Source organism: Monodelphis domestica, chromosome 1 (genome assembly GCF_027887165.1).
Source record: "Monodelphis domestica isolate mMonDom1 chromosome 1, mMonDom1.pri, whole genome shotgun sequence".
Taxonomy (NCBI): Eukaryota; Metazoa; Chordata; class Mammalia; order Didelphimorphia; family Didelphidae; genus Monodelphis; species Monodelphis domestica.
The window spans coordinates 128,853,414-128,875,610 of NC_077227.1; the positions used below are offsets into that span (position 1 = coordinate 128,853,414).

At 37.6% G+C, this 22,197-nt stretch overlaps 1 protein-coding gene across 4 annotated transcripts in view; it reads left to right on the top strand.

Moving 5' to 3' along the window:
* Positions 1–20,761, top strand: part of NTRK3 (neurotrophic receptor tyrosine kinase 3) — a 459,350-nt gene extending 438,589 nt beyond the window's left edge. For all 4 annotated transcript variants that reach the window (XM_007479383.3, XM_001364452.4, XM_056806736.1 and 1 more), the window contains one exon: positions 3,285–20,761. In XM_007479383.3, coding sequence (XP_007479445.1) covers positions 3,285–3,470 — 186 coding nt within the window. In that variant the 3' untranslated portion in view covers positions 3,471–20,761. The remainder of the gene's footprint in view (positions 1–3,284) is intronic.
* Positions 20,762–22,197: the final 1,436 nt, after the last annotated feature.

Below are 22,197 nucleotides of genomic sequence, written 5' to 3' on the forward strand. Positions count from 1 at the left end.
AACTATACTGGATGCCAGGACTATTATACATATGGAGGGTGACTTTTCATTTGCTCAACCTTTTGTCTGTAGGACATCCATGAGAAAGGAGAGGAGAGGTATACTTTTACTAAAATTCTCTTGAAATTTCAGAAGTATTCCTTTCTTCCTGGATGCTGTGTTTGCTCTGTGCCCTCTAAGTGCCCTGACTGTTTAATTAAGTGAGTTTCAAAAGAAGAAAAACCAAGGTGCTTCTTTAAATCTCAGATACATCACCATTCATAAACTCAGTGGGGCCAGTCTATGTTTCCCAAAGTAGCACAATACATTTTTAGAGCTTTTAAAAAAAGAAAGAGTTCATGGCAAAAGCTATTTATTCTGGTGGTTTTTTGAAGTATTACTGTTTTCCTGAGAGAGAAAATATACACATATACTTTCTCTCTTTCTCTCTCTCTCTCTCTCTCTCTCTCTCTCTCTCTCTCTCTCTCTCTCTCTCTCTCTCTCTCTCTCTCTCTCTCTCTCTCTCTCTCCCTCCCTCCCTCCCTCTCTCTCCTCTCTCTCTCTCTCTCTCTCTCTCTCTCTCTCTCTCTCTCTCTCTCTCTCTCCCTCCCTCCCTCCCTCCCTCCCTCCCCCCTACCCTCACCCTCTTTGCCACTTGATCACTGAAACTTTTACAGCTTCCATGTTGAATATTGAAATATTTGGTGCAATAGTCCTTGGTCTGTGGATGTTATCTTTTTTTTTTTTGGCACAGGACTCTCTTTGTTATCAAAATGCTCACAGGAATAAAGGCTGCTCATGAGAGCCAAAGGAACCCAGGAATAATCAATCCCCAAAACACTGTGTGCTTTCCTTTTTCATTCCCTAGCTTGAGAGTATAGACTAGATTATTTTTTTTAGCTCTGAGTCCCCAGTCTTGCACAAACAAGTGCTCTTTAGACATGAATTCACATGAAATGAAATGCTTTGGCAAATAATTGTCATTGAAGTCAATGCCCTATCTTTTACCTGTTCCTTTCATATTTTGGTTTGAATACCCACTGACTGTATGTACTCAGAGTTTAGAGAGAAGGAATCAAATACACTGTGGTTATTTCACCCTTATGGAATGACCAAATGGAATAGTCCTAAAATGGAGGGGAAAACTCAGTGTTTTTCTTGGCATTAGTGGTCTGAACTAGCTAAGGATGAAGCCTCATGGTGGTATAGCTAGTTAGGGGGTCCAATAGACATTACAGGACAGCTGGAAAAAGCACAGCTGTGGATCAAACAGGTTTGTCAAGTTATGAGCCAAGATGGATATCCCAGGCTAAAGGGTGAATAGAGGCACTGATATAGTTGGGATTCTCTGAATGGTTGTGATTACTTGAAACACACATGCATGCTAGTGTGTACATACATACAGAGAGACAGGATGGCTAAACTAGGCACTAGGAGGGAATTTAATTTTTTTAAAAGGAAGTTCTTTGTCTTCAAGGATGGGAGACAGGACTTACATTAAAAACATGATGTAAAAATAGAGAGAACATAGATATAAAGCCAAACACCAGCTTGGAGATGCACTCACATGTTAGCCCTACCTTTGTAGAGAATGAAAGAGAATGATTTGGGTACAGTAATAGATCATACAATACCTGGAGTAGAAATATGAGTCTTATGAAAATTTTTGAAGAGTGGAAGGGATATGATTTGGTATAAGTTGGATAGTTAAAATGTTTGGGTGGCTCCATGGTGGTTACAAATAATGTGTTTACAGATTTAAGCAAAAAAAGATGTGCTGTGCATGAAAAAGTGTTCTGAATAAACCCCCCCCCAATTAGAGAAATGCATATTAAAACAATTCTGAGGTAGCATTTCATATCTATTAGATTAGCCAGTATGACAGAAAAGGAAAATGATAAATGTTGGAGGGGATGTGGCAAAATTGGGACACTAATACATTGCTGCTGGTGGAGTTGTGAATTGGTCCAAGCATTCTGGAGGGCGATTTGGAACTATGCGCAAAAGGCTTAAAAAAAATTGATCCAGCCATACCACTGCTGGGTTTGTACCCCAAAGAGAAAATAAGAGGAAAGACTTGTAAAAAAATATTTATAGCTATACTCTTTGTGGTAGCAAAAAATTGGAAAATGAGGGGATGCCCTTCAATTGGGAAATGGCTGAGTAAATTGGGGTATTTGATGGTGATGAAATACTATTGTGCTGAAAGGAATGAACTGGAGGATTTCCATGTGAACTGAAAAGACCTCCAGGAATCGATGCAGAATGAAAGGAGCAGAACCAGGAGAACATTATACACAGAGATTGATACACTGTGGCACAATCGAATGTAGTAGTCTTTTCTACTAGCAGCAAAGCAATGACTCAGAACAATTCAGAGGAACTTATGAGAAAGAATGCTATCCACATCCAGAGAAAGAACTGTGGAAAGAGAAATGCAGAAGAAAAACATATAATTGATCATGAGGTTCAATGGGGATATGATTTGACTTTAAAAGATCACTCCTCTATTGCAGATATGAAGAATATGGAAATTGGTTTTGAACAATGATACGTGTATAAACCCAGTGGAATTGCTTGTCGGCTCTGGGAGGGGGTAGTGAAGAGGGTAGAGAAAAATCATGAATCATGTAACCATGGAAAAAAATATTCCAAATAAATAAATAAATACAAAGATGTGCTTTGGTATAGCAGAGATAGTGTTAAGAGTGAACTCAGAGCAAGCATGGAAAGGGCAGCCAAATGGAGATAAGCTTTAATTAAAGGCAAATGTTATTTGGGAATTATTTCTGGTATGTAAAATGTTGAGTAACATTGTTAAATGATCCTTACTGAAAAGAGATTGTAGTAAATATGATTGAAGTCTTTTGAGTAAGAGAAGAGGATGCTATAGGAAGCAGACCAAAAGAAATGAAAGCTAAATAAGGTTGGGGTGAAAGGGGAAATTGGAAAGTAATATTGGTGCATAAAGTGAATGCCGAAGGACTAAGAAAACTGGTTGGGCAGATGGCCAATATGATTAGTCATAATGGAGAGTGTGGGGACAAGCCTCATGCAGACAAGCTAGGCAATTCTTCCATCTTATTCTTAGGATATGCTGCTGATAAAACATCAGAAAAATCATCGTTTCCCAACCCAAACCAGGAGCAAAGCATATCTAAGCACAGTGATCTTTTTCCCTGTTGGAATTTTCCATGTCAGCTTTTTCTTTTTAAAATTCTAGGTGTGGAGGAAAAATGTAAGCCTTTCAGAAGCTGGATAATAAATTTCCTTCTCTTATTATCATATTTGTTTTTCTTTTTCAGGTCATTGAATGTATTACTCAAGGTCGTGTCTTGGAGAGGCCCCGAGTCTGCCCCAAGGAAGTCTATGACATCATGTTGGGATGTTGGCAAAGGGAACCCCAGCAGAGGCTCAATATCAAGGAAATCTACAAAATTCTTCATGCTCTGGGGAAGGCCACCCCAATTTACCTGGACATCCTTGGATAGTGGTCAAAAATTCCTTCTTTCTCCCTTCCCTACTTCTTTCCTTCCTGCTCTATTTCTCCCATTTCTTTCCTCCCTGACCGAAGCAAACATCTTCATATAAACTCAAGTGCCTGCTACACATACAACACTGAAAAAAAAAAAACCAACAAAACCCGACAACCTGTAAGGCAGTTTGGCATGTACATATATGTGTGTGTGTGTGTATATATATATATATATGTATATATATATATATATACATATATTTGCAGAGATACCTTCCACACCAATTCAGAGAGAAGCTGCTGTTACAGAAAGTTATAAGACTTTAACAACAACAATAGAAACATAGAAAACCTTAAAAGTATTAAAAAAGAATGAAAAACCCTTTAACTAAAGCTGTGGCCCCAGCAACTGACCCCTGCTGTGTTCTTCTTCTGCTCTAACTGTTCAGAGCTGAAGACCCTTGACAATGCAGAGAGACAATCTTCTTGTTGGGATGGGAAGCAAAGAAGTGGGGTGAGAGTCATGCTGCTCATGTATGATATGCACTGAAGATCTGAATAGGCTCCTGGGGTAGATGGCTCCTCCCAGGTCTGGAGAGAGATCGACATCAGAGGAGTGTCCTCTGGAAACTAAACTCATCCAGTTTCTTTCCTAATCCCCTTCTCTAATCCCACTTTCCACTCCAATGCTACCCTGCCCCTTTCTCTTTTCCTGTTTCAGGACAATTTTCTAATTCAGTGATTCTTAAACATAAACTTGATGTTTTGGGAACATACAATCATGGTACCTACGGGTAAACAAACAGAAACCAACAACAGAACACAAAACCATGGCAGCAGCAAGAGGAGACTTTGGTGTTGGCTGGGCTCAAATTCTTTGCTGGACTTGGAAGGGGGTTTGTCATCTGTCCTCTTAAGGATTCCCTCGCCTTAAAGAACCATGGGAAAGACTGGTTTAAACCATACACCCCCAACCTGGAAATGCCATTGTCCACCCCTCCCTTAGAGCAAACAGCTTTCACTTCCCCATCCTTCCTGTTAAGGTCCCTGGAGAGATGTTGGGGGTGGAGAAGACAAGCTCCTCCATATTGTCCCATTTATGTGGGTCTTAGAGGCTGCAGTTTTCAATCAGAACAAGTCTTAGTTCCTTGTAGGTTATACCCAGGTATGTCTCCTTAGGAATCTCCCTCTTTACTGTGTCTCCTCTCCTTTTCATTGTATTCTCCCTTTTCTAATCTTCCCCCTCACCTCATTATTCAGATACATGCTGAATCTCAAAGTGAGGAAAGAGGAGACAGGTCTTGAAAGGAGTTGGTGGTATTTGCAGTCTCAATCAGGGTGGGAAAGAACCCATGGGGAAAAACCCATTGGGCACCTGCACCCAGTCACTTTGCCATTCTCTTCACGTTCCCAAGCCCCTGAAAGGATTGATGCATCTGCCTTTGAGCTGTTGTGAAAATGCAGAGGGTGAGGAATAGCTTTTGTGGGCAGGGAGGGGGAGGGAAAGAGCTTTCTCTGGGAGACATCCAATGAGTGGCCACTGCAGCAGCCTTGGCATCTTAATGAGGACAGTGCTCTGACCAGTGAGAGAGAATGAGTGGAGCCTGGATAAGGGGAAGCAGCTCCTCCTCCACTGCCAGTGGAATCATTGCCTTCCTGGTATCATTGTGGGACTGACTACAGGCAGGAGAGGGAGCAGAAAAGAGTGCCTATCATGATAGGAGAGAATAATGATACTGTTCCCCAGTTCTTCCTAAATCTCAGCTTAATTCCCAGCCCAGAGCTACCTAGGAGACTGGGGGAAATCATGCCTCTGTATAACTGGAGCCTCAGCCTTAGCACTGGGGAAACTTTTCCTTTCCTTCCTTTCTAAGAACACATCTGTAGCACATGGCATCCTGTCAGCTGATGGCAATTGCTTCTAATTTGGGGGAATATGGGAAACCCCTGTGTAGGAACCAGGACAAATTGTTTTATTCAAATAGAAAATTGCTGTTTGAAGATGATGGAGAATGGAATTGGGGCTGCTCAGCGGGACTTGAAAACAGAAGAGTATAGCCCAGAATTTGGTCTGGTTTCTGATTACTATGGTGTGACCAGAAAGCCCTTGAAGATGGTTGGAGAGTTTCCATAGATGAATGGGGGCAAAATCCCATCTTGTAAAAAGAATACTTTGCTGTTTTATCCTATTTGCCTGACTGTTCTTCTCTGCCCTTGGGAACCTGCCTAAACTCTGGACTCTAATTGCCCAACAGAAGAATGCAATATTGTTTTTGTTCTTTAGTTTTTGTTTCTTTTGGGAAATGAGGAGATTATTCATGGAAAGGGGTGTAGGGGATGGGTGGAGAGGGAAGTGGAAGGAAAGTTCTCTTCCAGAAAGCCAGTGGTATTTGCAGGTGAAAATCATATGCCCCTCTTAATGAGCATTTCCCAACAGATATTTTGGCCTCTCTTTTCTTATTTATGTCATTCTTGAGACCTCACGTTGACCAATGAATGAGTATGAGAGCAAGGGATCAAGAGTGAAGAGACTCTGAATCTTTGCTTTTGGATCTGGTCAAGAAGACAAAGGGGTTTTAATATGAGTAATCTCTGGTCTAATGAAAGAATGCTTTTCTTTCAGGGTTGTAGAGCCCTGAGTGTGAAATTAAAATGATTAGCTGATCCTATTCTTCCTTTTAAACTGCTTTATTGCAGTTGGAGGATGGGAATGGAAATGGATGAGGATGGGCAAAAGGTCAGAATCTGCTCCTGTCTTTGGACTTTGCTACCTACTATTAGTTCTGAGGGGCATCTGAATGAGTTGTTCATTTTACCTGTTGAGATACTCTTGGGAACAACTGAACAATGTCCTCGTATTAGGGTTGAAGAGAAGAAAAGAGAGGAGAAACAATTCCTAGGACTTTGTAAAATGTCAGGGAATTATCTTGGTACTACCAGGGAAAAACCCAGAAGATTAGAAGATTAGCCAACAAGAAATAAAAGTGGTAAGTCATTGAACCTCTCTGGGCCTCAGTCCCCTAACTATAAAATGAAGTCATTGGGCTTATTGATCTCTTAAGAGCTGCTCCAGATCAGAGATGCTATGCTAGGATCAAATACTGTTTGTTCTCCTTTCCCTTATGCTTCTTCTTTCCTGGGTTTCTCTTGCCTTAGTCAAACTCTGCAATGTTTTCCCCTGTAAGTATAAATTGAGATTATACATATTTTAAAACTAGATATCTCTCACGCAGTCCCAGCCTCCCTGCCATCATTAAAGAGATGGCATCCCCCCCATATACTTTTTTAAGGACCCAATTCAATTCTGTGACAATGTTGGTTAGTCGTGGACTTCATAATTTGCCCTCTACTGGAATTTGTCTCTCTTTGAAATTCTTAAGAATCAGGAGCTAGTCTCTGCTGATTTACCTCTGTCAGTGTCCCTTTTAAAAGACCAAGAAATGACTTTCATGTTGGGAGCTCCTATGAAGCTATTTCCTCTTGGAGACAGCTTCTTTGACTTTATAAACCTTCTATATCTGGGATATGCCCTGAGCCCCTCCCTGTAATTACATGCTTTGGCCACAGAGTGGAGTTTAGAGGTAATCCCTAATCCCATTTCTAGTCAATGGAATAAAGCTCTTAGTGCTTTCTTCATTCAGTCGGCCATATACAAGTTGTCTCTTGAAACAGGCCTCACACAAGAAAAGAGGAAGTTCTCTGGGGGAATCAGCCTCTAGAACAAAAATGAGTCCACTTAGAGAACAAAGGACATACATTATTCAGGATACAAAGTTCAGAAGTGTGATAGTAGGATTGAATGCAAATGGCTGGAGGATTGGAGTCAAGGCTTTCCCATCAATTACTTGTGATTTCCACAAGGGAGTAAATCACATCCTTTTCTATGGTCTCAGTTTCCTTTTCTGTAAAATGAAAGAAATTGGACTAGACACATTCTAAGATCCTTCTCAACTCTGAAACTCCATGATTAAAAAAACTGAGCACTATTCGTGTCAGAGGGCAGCAGTATCATGTTTTATTGTTTCTTTCTGATAGAAAAGGAAAAAAAATAGCTGAAATTTGGCACTTTACTTTTTTGGGGGGGAGGAGGAGAAGGGAGGCCAGAATAAGAAAGTTGTGAATAAGCATAATAGCCACATATTTTTGATAGCACTTAAAACTTTCCCTACCTCTTCTCCCAGGATTTTAAGAGAGCCCCTTCTCCCTAAGGACTTTGTGAGCTAGGAAGTACAAACACCATTCTTTCATCCATTTTACAGATAAGGAAACTGAGGCCCAGGAAGATTTAACTAAGGTAACTCAGGTAATAAGGGGCAGAGATGAAAATCAAACTTGTATCCTCTAATACCATATTTTCTTCCCTTTCCCACTGTACCACACTTTTAAGGGGTCTAGGAGTCAGGTAGGATAGATAGGGCAGATAACTGACTTTAAGGTGTAATGGCAGAATGGATAGGGCCCATTGGCAACTCTTCTGTGCTTAGCAACCATTCCCACAATAGGCATACACATACACAGAATCTAGAGTAAGTTTAGACAATATAAAGTCTTCAGTTATTGGACCTATCTATTTTGATCCCTAATTTTCTATTCCAAGGTTCAGAATCTTTAAGAATAGGCAAGTAGGGGAGAGTACAAGGAGTGCCACAGACTTTGGGGGTGGCAAAAGGAGCCTTATATGAGGCTACAATGTTCCCTGAGAGCCCTTCCTGTTTTAAGAATTCACTATTTTAATGTAGACTAGTATCTGTTTTATTATTTTTCTGGCAATGCAGCTTTTGAGGCAATGTTTAGATTTCTTGAACATTGAGTATAGCAGTCCTGACAGACTTAACTACTCTCACATATCTCTTAAACTGAAGGTAGTCAAACCACTGGCAACTTTGTTTGGGCACCAGTCTTTCAACCTGAGGGCCTACCTGCATGACTGTATTTGCCACTTCTATAATTCTATTTTCTACCCTATTCCTTCTGGCTCAAAGTTTAGTATGTAAAGAATCTTCTTGGCTTTGGCCCTGTGAGCCCTGTGGCTTGGTTTATTGAAGCTTTACTTCTCTCTTCTGCATTTAGTGAAGTGGTTCCTCCTACAAGAATTTTAAAGGGAAACTCCCTTTGTGGAAGTAGGTGGTTTTCATACTTATTCTCTGAAATGCTGCGATATTGGAACAGATTTTAGAAAAATACCACCTGTTAAAAACTTCCAGATAATAGACAGATATTAAAGACTATATGTTATCTTGCCATAAGTGAAGGCTGTTTTGTAATATGATTTAGCTAAGACTTATCTTCTTTACTAAGGTGAAGGAGGGGCAGGAGGAACTAATTTAATTAGTTTATTGGTCACCAGATGGGAAAAGCAGAACTAAAAAGGGCCAGGAAATCTCAGCCTAGTGTAGAATAGAAAGAAGTCTATCATTTTGCAGAGTGTGGCTGATTGTTCAGTGCACCCTGATCATTGAATAGCAGACATCCTAAAAACAACCTCAAAAAGCATCCTCCTCTGATTGTTCATCCATTTTCTTATCTCACCAGGTTATTTATCATCTGCCTCACTCCTCCCATTGTGAATATGATAGTAGCAGGTGTTATTCCAAGACACCCCAAGGCTTTTAGCCACAAGAAGAATTAGGAGATAGAGTAGTGAAATAATGATTATTCTTTCTGAAATTTAAGGATGGAAATTCACTGTAAACAAAGATGGAGGTGGTAAATATTGATACAATTGCTAAGGAGTTATAATTAATCACTGTAAGATTTTTTTTTAGCATATACCCCATCTGGGAGGATGTGATCTTGTTTCAGAGATATTTTCTTTGCCTGTTTTGAGGCTTATTCCCCTTGCCTGCCTAGAACACTTCTTTCCATTTGAGAAAGAAGTATCTCTGTTCTAGCCACTCCCCTCCCCCAATTCCGGTGTAGTGAGATAGGAACCTTTTCCCTTCAGAAAGAGCTCTTTTGGTGAAAGAGGAATGAATGTCAATAACATTAAGAATCTCAAAAGCAGCCTTATTTGAGGAACAGAAGTGGGGAACAAACAAAACACCTCTGAGAAAGCATTATCTATGCCTCCTTTTCTTCCTTTCCTTCTCTACCCTCATCAATGATACTTGAGGAAATCAGTTTCCCATTCACTTATTTTCATTTTAATAGATAGTCTTCTGAATGATGTTTGAACCCCAGCTTAAAGAGATATAACTGTGGGTGTGTTTCAAGATGACAGCAGAGAAATATCTTAAATCATTGAGCTTTGCCATTCTTTCAATTCAACAGAAGCTGGGTCAGGGTGGTGTCTTCTTTTCAATTGCTTTTTCTCCAATGATAGTGTCCCCAGTTCATAATTTGAAGCAGCCAAGGAGGACAAAGAGTGAAAGAGAGGTCAACAGAAAGCGCTTCCGCAGAGTATCATTCTGCGTACAAATCCACCTCTACCTTTCTTCTCTTGCCTTAGAAAACCTTAGTAACTTTGCCATTTCTTCTAAAAGATCAAAGTGACTGGTCAAAGAAAAGATACCTACTTTATTTCCCCAAATTCTTAAAGGTTGTAGCCCACTAAATCTTAATCAGAATTTATTTAGTTAGGTCCATCTGAAATAGAAACCATGGAAGAGGTTCCTAGAGTCAACAAATAGAGCATTAAACTAGTAAAATTACTCATTCCTTAGAGGTTATCTTGTAGAAAATAGGAAATAAGTTCCTTAAGACAACTATGGCCTCAGAGGTCTCCTTTCTCTGGTGATTGTCCATTTTATGCTGTTGTTGAAGCAGGAATAGCATTTTGAGGTGGTGCCTCTAGAACAACTGAGGCCAACTGAACAAAGAAATCTGTCCCAGATGATTTGATTTTTGTGGTTGAAAGTAAAAGATATTTTTTCTTTCCCTTACTTTCCCCCCCCCCCTTTTGTTCCCATCCTCTTGCCTCTGTGGGACTGACAAACAAACTTCTCAAAATAAATGTAAGTTTTAATGGGAGGTGAATCCCAGGACCACAAACAGTTTGGACTTCAAACAATGAGAAAATTGATGCTGAATGATTCAGCACACAAAGCAGAAAACTTTCATTTCCTTCAGGCAGGGTGGAATTGACTGTTATATTAAGACTTCAGAAGGAGCACTGCCCTAGAGTAATTTCAGTGCTGTCAGACAATGTTGACATCTAGATTAACCTCTGTGCAGTGAATTTTACAGCAAAGCTCATTGCGATTCCTGGGTTATATCTCCTATAAATCCCATCTGGGACCCTTGGTGACCCATGCTGGGCTCCTCCTCTTTTACCTTCCCCACCCACTGATGCCCTTGTCCTTGAACTACCAAACTACAGGGCCACTGGAGTCAAGGTTGGAGAGCCAGTCCCAGGAGTAGGAATCTTGACCTTCTATGACCATCATGCTGAGCCAGACTTTCTGCTCAGTTAGAGTGATGATTCCAAGGAAGCACAAATCATGGGATGAAAGTCACTCTGCTGATGACAAACAGTTTGCACTCCTTATCCAGATGCTGGGAAGAATCATGATTTCAAAAGAATTGGTTACAATTCAAAAGAATTGTAAGTCACCGAGTTCTTTCTACTCTGGGATCAGAAATGCTCCATCTTAGACAGGTTCTGAATGCAACAGGTTGGTTTCTGAAGCTAACATTTTGTGAGCCATTTTGTATGTATATCTTTTGTCACAGGCCATGAAAGCTGATGGATTTGAGTTAACAGCCTTTCTTTCTAAAATCCTACCTTTTTCTCATGGCAAGAAATAGCACCCAGATCTCTTTTCCTCTTGGTTAAAAGTGAATCTCTGAGCAGTAGATGGACTAAGAACAGTAAAACTTTTATGAAAGCAGCTAGTGATTGTCCATTGTCATCATCACTACTGAATTTCTACATTTGCTACATTTGAAATGAATACAATGGCCCCTAAAGCAAGGGGCTAAAACCTTTGTGGACACTTGGAATAACCTGGAAAATTCAGAAGGGACTTGAGTCTGGGTTCCTAATCACCCTTCAATTCTAATATCCTCTAAACACACACACACACACACACACACACACACACACACACGCGCACACACACACACACACATGCTGAAATCTTTGTAAAGTAACCTCAGTATTTTAGACTACAACAACCATCACTGGAATCCTAGGAACCATGACTCCATTGTGTATCCAATCTGATTCTCCTTTAAAAAGTTACCCCATTTCCCCCTCTCCCTTTAGGTATAAGAATTTCCATTAATATCTCTGTTAGGGGAGAATCTAATACCTAAGGAAGATACTTCCAAGGAAGGATATTTCATTTTTAGAGAAAAAAAAATAATGTGACGTGTCTAATATATAAAAGTTAAGTCTAGTGACCACATACGAAAAGTAATTAGTATCATATTATATTTCAAATGCCCGAGCATTTTGTTCAGCAAACATGCATTCTTTTTCCTATTGCATTATCAATGCTTATGAGATGTCACATACATATATGCATGGCTCCAAACTCATGTGGCTTATGTTAACAGTTTTATGGCTATGGTGCACATATATGTAGAGTATTTGCTGACTTATTACCAATTTTTCTTATCCTTATAACATGAAACCTTTGGACATGTACTACTATTTCACACCTCTTTTCCCCCTATGGTTAGTTGCCTTTTAAGGGACACTGAATCCTCAATTTCTCAGCACCCCTCACTTACAGATTTGTCTGATGTTTTAAGGAAATCTCAAGAAGGAATCTGATAACATTTTTTGGGAAAAAAAACAACAGACTTAGACAGGAGATCTGGGATGTGGTCTTGCCTCCAAAACTGTATAGTTCTCTGTCCTCAAGCAAGCCACCAATCCTTTTTGGGCCTCAGTTTCCTCATATCCAAAATGAATGGGTTGGACTAGATGATCAGTCAGGTCCCTTCTAATTTTAATATTCTGTGATTCTATGGGTTACCACTTTTCATGGGATATCTTTTCATCTAGTCAATATTATAAATCATCAGGGATGGCATCTAAAACAGGTAAATTAGAAACTCTCAACCAAGTTCCATTACTTAAAGAAATATTTATTTCAAGCAGAATCACAAGGCAAAATAAATCACCTTGTGAAACTGACTCAAATCAGCAATTTAGATTACATATGTCTAAAACTATTCATCTTGAATACCAAAATATTCATCACACTTTAGTTGAGCTAATATTCAATTTAGTTCAAGGCTCTTCAATAGAATACTATTGGGCACACACCATGACTGTCTTTTACTGAGCAGTAGAGGGAAAGACTCTGGAACTGTACCAAGCTTCTAACTTATTTTCCACCCAGTTTCAGAGATGGCATCTAGAGAAATTCCACTGCTTCACCAGGGATTGATAGTTCTATTTGGTCCCTTGCAAAAGGTTGGTGGTAGGAAGTGCTAATTTAAGCAAGTCGCCTTTTATGATCAAGGTGATAATGAGGCAAAAGGCTGAATTTTTATTTTTCAGCACCATAAAGTAAGTATTTATGTCTTTACCATGACACTTCTCTATATCTTGTCTAGGTCTTTTTCCATTATGAATTTGTGTTATTTTAAATTATTGGAAGCCAAAGGTAAGTCCAAATGACATGATCCTCAATAATTAGAACATCTCTGTCCTTTTTTTTATACATTATGACAAAATTCTTCATATTATCACCTTTCTCATGTCACCTAATTTTTAAATCACTTCTCTTTTAGGCATAGTGAGTTCAGTAAATGGGTGCTGTGCCAGCAATGGGGAGATCCATTCTTTACATTGTTATAATTTAAATCAGAGCCCATGGAACATAAATTTTTTTCTGTTTATAAGTTCCATTTGAAAAGAACTTCAAAGATTATAAAGCACTATCCATGTATCATCTTTTTTGATCCTCATAAAAACCCTCTGAAATAGGTGCTATTGTAATACCCATTTATAGAAGAGAAAACTGAAGCCAAGAGCGCTTCAGTGACTTGCCCAGAGTCAAATAACTACTAAGGGTCTGAGACACGATTTGATCCTAGATTTTTCACATGTTCAAGACCAGTGCCCTGTGCTACTTTGTTTCATTACATAACAACCTCAGTTTGTATACTTAAAGAGGGGTAAGAGCTATGTCCTAGACAGAGTCAGATTTCACCACCCTGAAGCACCAAGACATAGGATGATGTTTGATATGTATCCCAGTGCCTTCCAATTTCATATTTCATTGAATGAAAATTTGGGTTGTCTTGGGGACTTCCTAACTCCCAAATCTACCATCCTCCCTTTCATTGTGTCATGAAAATATCACCCAAATAGGAAGAATCAGTAGGGAATTCTTTTTGAAATGCCCTATCCAAACTTTCTTAGAGTTCACATTTTGTTTTAGTCTTTAGGACAATGAGATGATTTTATTCTCATCAGGCAGATAACATGTGGACAGGGACTAGGACAATAGATCTATTAAAATAGCATACTTTTTCTGAAGTCCACTGTATCTTTCTATTTTAGTTATATGCCTAGAGTTGCATTCAACTGCATATTTCTTTTCCCTGCAACATTCAACCTGTTCCTCTGATGTTTAATGAAGAAGATGAAGAATGCTAAACCAAATATTAGGGTTTTTTCTTGTCACCTGTAGAGTTAGATGAATGTCCCACATTCTCAAGGAATGGAAGAACTACATGACAGGATATGATTCACCTCATTAGTGGAGTGATTGTTGCAGTAGTATGCAGATTTGTGGAAGGCATCAGCATCTCATAAAAGATGACCTTTTAAAAAATTAAATAACCAATCCTGATTGTGACAGCATCAATGAGGTGATTAAGCCAGTCTGCTGCAGGCTGTTAATATGCTCCTTGTCTTGGAAACACAAAGGTAGAAAGGGTGACCTGAGGTCATCTAAGTCTGCATCTAGCTACCTAAGCAATCCAAAATGATATATATTATTCCTATCCCTTTTCTCAAGGACAATAATCACACATGGATAGCTAATCAACTATCTAGCTACTTTTATCATTAGAAAGTTCTTCATATATAGCCTTAATCTCTTATTTGTAACATTTTAAATATTAGCTCTTGTGTAAATCTAACATTATTCTTCTCCAATCCATCTTAATATTTCTAGGGATGACATATGATACTGAATTTCTTGATTTTTTCTATTTCCCCCTCAGTTTCTTAGGAAGGACCTCATCTCTATCTGTGAAGGTTTTATTACTCCCTGGTAAAATAATGCTATTCAATTGGCTTTCTCAAAAATGAGAAATGAAGAGGCTTTTTTGCATGATATTATAATCCTGCCATTTTGTTGTGCTAAGGTTGGAGGTATATCTTCACTCAAACATCTAGATAGTTTTAAATATTTTCATTGTTGATCATTCTGTTTCTTAAGGGCATGTCACTATTGTCCATTCAAAGATAAATGGGGCCTTAAAAGAGAGACATGCTAAAAGCTTTGATTGTTAAAATGTTTCACTGAAGGAAAGTAGTTGGCACACCTTATTTCTATGTTTAGAAGTTTGAGCACATATTCAGAGTTAGTACTGTTTTACTGTTTTTAAACCATTGTCCACTATCGTCTCTTTTATGTGATGTTTTCCTTTGGTTTAGTGCATAGTAAAATTTTGTGCATCTTACTGGCAAATAGATACTTTTTTCAGATAGTTGTTTAAAAATTATGGGAGCCAGGAAGTGCAAGTCACTGCTATTTCCAAAGGAATATGGGGAAATTACATTAAACTAAAAGATTTCCTCCTTTACAAACTGTAAAAAAGCTCAAATTGCCCAATTCATTAATAATCTTGTGTGAGTGCACTTCACATTGACAGGTACATAGTTGGAAATTAAATAATCAAAAATAATTTCTTCTAAAAAAACTGATGCCAAATGTCTAGGCTGCAAAGATGACATCATTAATGAATGACCTTTGAGGAATCCAATGTGTCTGCAATGTCATTGAGTATTTTTTTTTTGAAACAATCCCAAGTTATGACTACATTGCAAATACAAACTTATCTTGTAGTGAAAGGGGGGTTGGGGAATCCTATATGTTCAGATGCAATCAAACAGATTAGCTCTTATGGGTTATAGCAGGAATTGGATCATTTACTTTTCTAGAGAGAAAGCAGTTCACTGATTTAATTAAGTTCTGTGTGATCTGAGTTTCATATCCTTTTAGACCTCTGACATCCCTTCTAACTGTGAGATACTGACCTTTGTTCATTTTATGTAGAAAAATAACACCTAGATCTCAAAGGTTTGTAGGTTATTTTCTCAATTAGTCCACTAGAAAGAAAACATCATAGTCCTTTGAAAAAAAAAAGAATCCAAATTGAATTAGAATTAAGATTTTTTTCAAATATTAGTGTGAAATTTGAGGATCTCAGCCAACTCAGAAAGATGTTTTATAATTCATTCTGTAAATTTTGAGGAGATAACCTCTTTCAAAATATAGTAAAGGCCTGCCTAGGACAATCGGCTTCAGTGTACGATTTCCTAGCAACAAGACTGATTATTTAGAGATTTCAGTGGTATCATTGGAGAAATAACTCAGAGGTTATGGCAAATGTGAGATAATATTTTAACAGGAACAAAAAGAACTTGTTTTGACACTTTTTTTTCTTACTCTGGATGAGAGTTTAGCATTTCTTGGAGGCCAGCAGGCTGTTCCATTTGCAAAGCCAAATAAGATTGATTTGAGTTAGTAGTACAAAACAACTGCTCACTCAAGCCAGTGAAGATGGAGGTAATCATCAATGACATATATACCCTGCTGCTATTGCACTGTAGTGTCGAGGTGTTTGCATGATTAATTCTATGTCTTAGAAGAGGAACTGTTGTAGGCAAAGTTTCAGAATGAAAAAAAAGGAAGTAACTTGGAAGAGGACAGTTCTCATTTTGTGAGAAAACCCAAAGATAATTGGTTCCCTGCCAGAACTTGGAATAGTCAGTTAATGGAAAAATTGTCTTCATTCTCATGATTTTTTTTTTGCTTTTTCCAGATTTTTGGTGGGGAAGAGAAGGAAGGTGAACAGCTGAATGAAAATGGAGTTGTTTATAATTCTAGAGCATGATAAAGTTCAGTTCAGTTTCTTAGAAATGTGACTATTGAATTAGGTCTGAAGAGGTAAAAAAAACAACTATGAATCATTTTGTGTAAATTTCCTCCAAAATATCTCTTGCTAAAACATGTCATAGTGATCTAAATCAGTTCTATCATTGACATTTTGTACAATTGTTCTGAGGGGAAGGATGCAAAATATTTGCTAAAATCTAAAAATGCAAAATACTTGCTTTAAATCAGGGAATAAATGAATAGAGAACTGAGTGGAGAGATTGTTTTGATGACCTATATAAACATCAAAATCTTGCCTACTTTAGTCCATGGGGGAAACATGGCTTTTTCATGAGAATTTCCTGACACTTCTGAGACTAGTTTTTTTTTTCCCCTGAACTATTATAAAAAGTGGACATTAAAATACATGTCTCAAGGTTTCCCACCAAGAGTCAGAGCCTGCTGACAATTTTCTATTTGATAAGTTAGACTTTTCCATTCCATAGTGATGAATTCTACTTATGGATCATGGCTATTTGTGTTCAGGACCAGGGACAGCAATCTTCCTTCTTGAAATACTGGCTGTTTTCTATCCAGGTCTTACTAGCACTTAGAGAGCAGGCTTCTTTTCACACTTCTAACCCTCTGCAGATGCAAATGGGAGGCTTTGTCTTTAAGCTATGGTATTCATCACCTGGCAATTCACATCTTTTCTTTTTCTCCCAATGTGTTTCTATCACACTGCCACAGTCCTTCTTGCTTGGGAAAATAATACCCAAAGACAGGCAGAAATCATTCTTTGGCACTCTTTGGAGGACCCAACTAACTTGTAAACCACAAACTTAGGAAATGATATTAGTGTAGACTGATATTTGTAAATGTGTGTTTTTTCTTTCCTACATTTTTTTTCACAAGGTAAAAGTATACTTTGGAAACAAAATTAATTTGGACACATTATTATGGGATCTGAAGTCAATAGAACAAGCAGAAAAAATACTAAAAGCAGGTGAGACAAAAGGTAGAGACTACAAGAAAAGCAAGAAGTCAAGTAGAGTACTATTATGTTGGTAACTATACACATTAAAAAATGTTTGTGAGGAAATCAGAGGGTTGTTGTTTTGAATCTAGTTAGTTAAGTCCTTTCCTAAGTGAGATTTTCTCTTTATGAAATCAAAATGATTATACCTGCCTTTCCTACAACAACATTCTGGTTAGCTATTTTGAAAAAAGTAAGATCAGCTAAGGCTTTCTATATGTTATCTCTTTAGTTGGGGACTGTCCAATCATTCTAATGCAAAGGAATAAATAGATGTCACCTTAGAACCTACATTAGCTTCCCCTGATGAATTTGTAAATGCAGCATGTGGAATTTTCCTTAATTCCTATCAGTGTGGCTTCTCTGTATGGAAGGGGAGAGAGTTGGCTCAGATTTCATCTTAAATGCCATCTTCTCCACAGCTGCTAAATACATTTCAATGAAATTGTCTTTTAATTCTGTAAAGAACTGAACTCTCTCCCTCTCTCCCCTCTGTCTCCTTCTGCAATTCCTTTTGTTTTTCTTCAAGATACTATTCTTAATGGATCCCAGTAGAGTAACTGCAGTATTTTGAGATGTTAAGATAGTCCTTTTTAGGTAACTCTCCTATTAGGGATCATTAGAAAGAAAAAGTGGGCAACAGCTTTAAAATAAAAGTGAACTGATGCCATTTATAATTGTGAACTTTGGATTAAGTTTGCAGTCCTGGGTTAAAGTTACCATTTTTTCACTATCTCCTAGTATTTTGGATGAACTTAGATCCAAATCAGATTTTCCCATAGGAAAATGTTTGCATATATGTATGTGTGCAGTGTGGAGGATCTGGGAATGGTTATGGAACTCTCTAATATCTTTTTGGTTAGGTGAGGTTCTTGTATTTAAAGGTAGGAACAACTATAAGTCTTTGGCAAAAGCATATACATACAGTTTTGATTGTCAGAAAATTAGAGATGATGGTAAGTCTAGGAGAAGAAAAATTGTTATAGGATAAAGAGGGAAATTGTCAACTGGCTAGTAGTGGGGTTTAAAAAACAGGTGGTAGATGGGGTTTCAAGGTCAACTGGGAATGATAATGACAACCTTTGAAATCCAGAAGGGATAATGGTAGAAGTTTCAGGAAGGAGTAGGTTGGAGAATAAAGGCTTCCAAAAACATACATTCAGTGTTTGGAAAAGCTCTAAAGCTTCTAGGGCTCTTCTAGACCTCTGATCCTTTATAGGTCAGCTAAGTACTGCTTTCAGGTTCCCTATGGCAAATACCTTACAAACACCAAAGTCTCAATTTTTTCACTGTCAGTTGGAATTAGCTGCCATGAGTGTGTGTGTTTTTCCCTTTTCCCCCTATGTGAAAGGGACTCATTTTCAGGAGAAGTGTCCTTTAAAAACCCAGCTAAACCTGGAGGTAATTATTTGCATGAGTAGCTTTTTACAGATAGGCTTAACACAGAACAAAAACTTGTGTTAAACTAAGTGCTACTTTACATATCTTATTTCAGAAGAAATGAAGGATTTATTGCCATGTAAATGATGTACACTGATTTGTTTCTTACTGGACATTACATGTCCTTTCTCTTTATTCAAACATTGTGCAGAAATGTTTCAGTATCCGAAGAATCAGCTGGTACCTGCTTCAGTGCACTAGGAGATTAGTATGTACTCAAAAAGCAATTTTGGGAATGAAGTTTAGGTGCTGTTAAAATGAACACTTCCAAGGTTTCTGTCATAAATATATTTTAAGGCAATTATATCTGTTTGCATCTGACTGCGTGTGTGTGTATGTATTTGGTATGTATGTATGTACATGAATGTTTTCAATGTTTGTAGAATTTATTGGTCTTTGAAGGCATCATTTGCATTAAGAAACTTATCAAGAAATGATTTTTGAAAGGTATGTACATGAGTGTGTATGTATATATGTATGCATGTGTGAGTGTGTGTATATGTGCTTGAAACCAACTCAAACCCACCTGCACATAAATACACTCAAAACACAAGTTGGCTTCAATAAAAGTTGAGCAATGTTTACATTGTTGTATGACTTTGGTTAAGAGATCTTTTGGCAGCATAGGTAGCATTAGTGATGAAGAATACTCAACTGGATTTTACATGATTTATTTTCATCTCAAATAATATTCCCAAATTCTTATGTAGGATCAGAAATTATTCTTCTATGTTCTTTCCAATTCTCTGAAAAGCTAAGATCTTGTCTCTTTCCCATCCTTTGGATTCCAAAGTAGCTTATTTCAAATTCAAGATTGAGATTTTTTAGTAAAAAATGTGTTTCCTGCCTCTTCCTTGAGGTTATGTTTCTTAAGCACTTTTCCTATAATGAGGAAGAAAACACTTGGATATGTCCTATTCACCTGTATATTGGCCATATTTGGAGCATCAATTTTGTCATATGTAAAATGCATGAGCCATCTGACAATACAGTAATGATTGCATTGGCCATTGGATAACAGGCTTATGGTCCAGGTGCAACTGTTATGTGAAGGTGGCCTTTATGTGAGTAAATATATTAATATTATCTTGATAAGATACTCCTGGGGGCGGGGGGAAGTGCTCTACTTAGGTTAAGGGATGTGTTGAAAAGGCCATGTCCCACCTTTACTCCTTTTCCTAGCTCCCTTTCATTCTCCCCAACCTCAAAAGAAAACAGATAATTATTTTTTTAAAACTATTAATAATTTATGTTTAGTACAAAGGATGATTTAATGGCATCACCAAAGGTCATTTATTCCATTAGACATTTCCTTCTCTCTCTCTGCCCCCTTTAGTCATCAACCCATGAGACCATCTGTCATTCTCATGCCCACCAACCGAAGGAGATATGTCCTCTTTGGGTTCTATCAGAATTGGATTTAAAGGTGGGGGCAGTGATTTAACAAAACAACACTAACAAATACAAAACATTCTTCACTTTCAAACATTAATTGCTGCAAATGAAGGCAAACTCTTTTCTTGACTTTTGTTTAGAACACCTTTTATACATATATATGTATATATGTGTGTGTATGTATAGATATATGTATGTATATGCACATGTACATGTATATATGTATATATCCATCTCAAATATAAATATATCATATGTGAGAGTTGTAAATATTCCTTGGCCATCTATCTGTCTTCCTCATAAGTATCATATCTCCAGTGTTATGTTAACAACTCCATTTATTGATCGATGAAAATGTGTGTAAACCTGTATCTTGCTGACATAGTTTATGTAGGGTCTCTTCTCAAATAAAGTACAAAAAAATGATTCATTGTCTTTATTTTTCTTTATTTTTCAGCAGTAAGGTGAATCAGATTCAGGCATGGTGGGGTAGAGAAGCTATTCACAAAGGTCATATGGCTCAAGAGTGTCAAAGAGGAAATAATCATTTGCTGACTATAACATCTTCTTGTGTGTTTCTAGTCTAAAATTTTAGTGAAGACAAGAAATTTGGGATTAGGTTGAGTTTTGCACAAAAAAAAAATCAGACCAAATTTGTAAGCATAATGTTTGAATCATTACTTTATATCTGTATTTGATATGCAAATTTAGATATTCCTCTATCTAGAATGGTTTAGATATTTTCCTAAACCAACAGGAGTGGACCAGTTAGTCTTAGGGGAACCATTTTACTCCAGTGATTCTATAATATCTTAACAATGAAAACTTTAAAATACCCTTTCTCAGCTCCCCTGGATCTTTTTCAGACATGGACTCAATGACTACTTATGTCTTTTTCAACTCAAAATCTATGATTCTATGATACTATGAGTTCGGCTCTTTCCAAAGTATTCAAATAGCATGAAGTATGCAAAGTACTTTGTATGTCTTTGAGCGTTGTATACGTGCAATCTATTATTATTGTTATTATTGTAGTTGTTAGGCATACCAGTTTTGTTCACTCTGACCCCCTGCCTTAACAGTAACAAGGCTGCCTAAGACTTTACCCAACTTCACACAATCTTTATTCTTTTTGACACACTGTGTAATGACTTATTGGGAATCCATCTCAGCATTACCTCCCTCAACTACACAGTGGTACAAGGTTCTCATAATGTCATAATATTTTATGGTTCAAAGACTCTTGATCAGTTTGCCACCTGCCTTCAACTAGTTTGTACTAGCTGAACGAGAAACAAAACCCCAGAATGATTCAAATAGAAATAGGACACCATTATAAATATTTTAAAAATCTTAGAAGATGCCACTGAATACCTTACAAATAAAACTTAAGAGATTGCCCCAACAATAGTGGAGATGAGATATTGACTAAAAGCCATACAAAGGATGACAACTATATGCACTGTCACCTATATCACAGGACTCATAGAGTTAGAGTTGTAAGGAAACTTTGAAACCATATAGTCTAACCCTCAAATTATTGTTACTTACCTAGAGTCATGCAGATAGTAACAGATGTAGGATTTGAATTCAGTTCTTTTGACTATAGATCCAGTAATCTTTACATTATATTATGCTGCTTTATCTATAGATAGAATTCCTACATAAAAGGAATTACCAAATCACATACCCTCTGCCCTCCAAATCAAAGCAAGAACAAATCAACAGGTATAAAGAACAATCAGCCATTCCAAGGGGATCATCCTTGTGGAAACTGAACAAATATTTTGCTGTGAAGGCATAGGTTGGGAATATGGGTCAGGAAATGAATTCAGAAACTTGAGATTTTCTTGAGAACCATG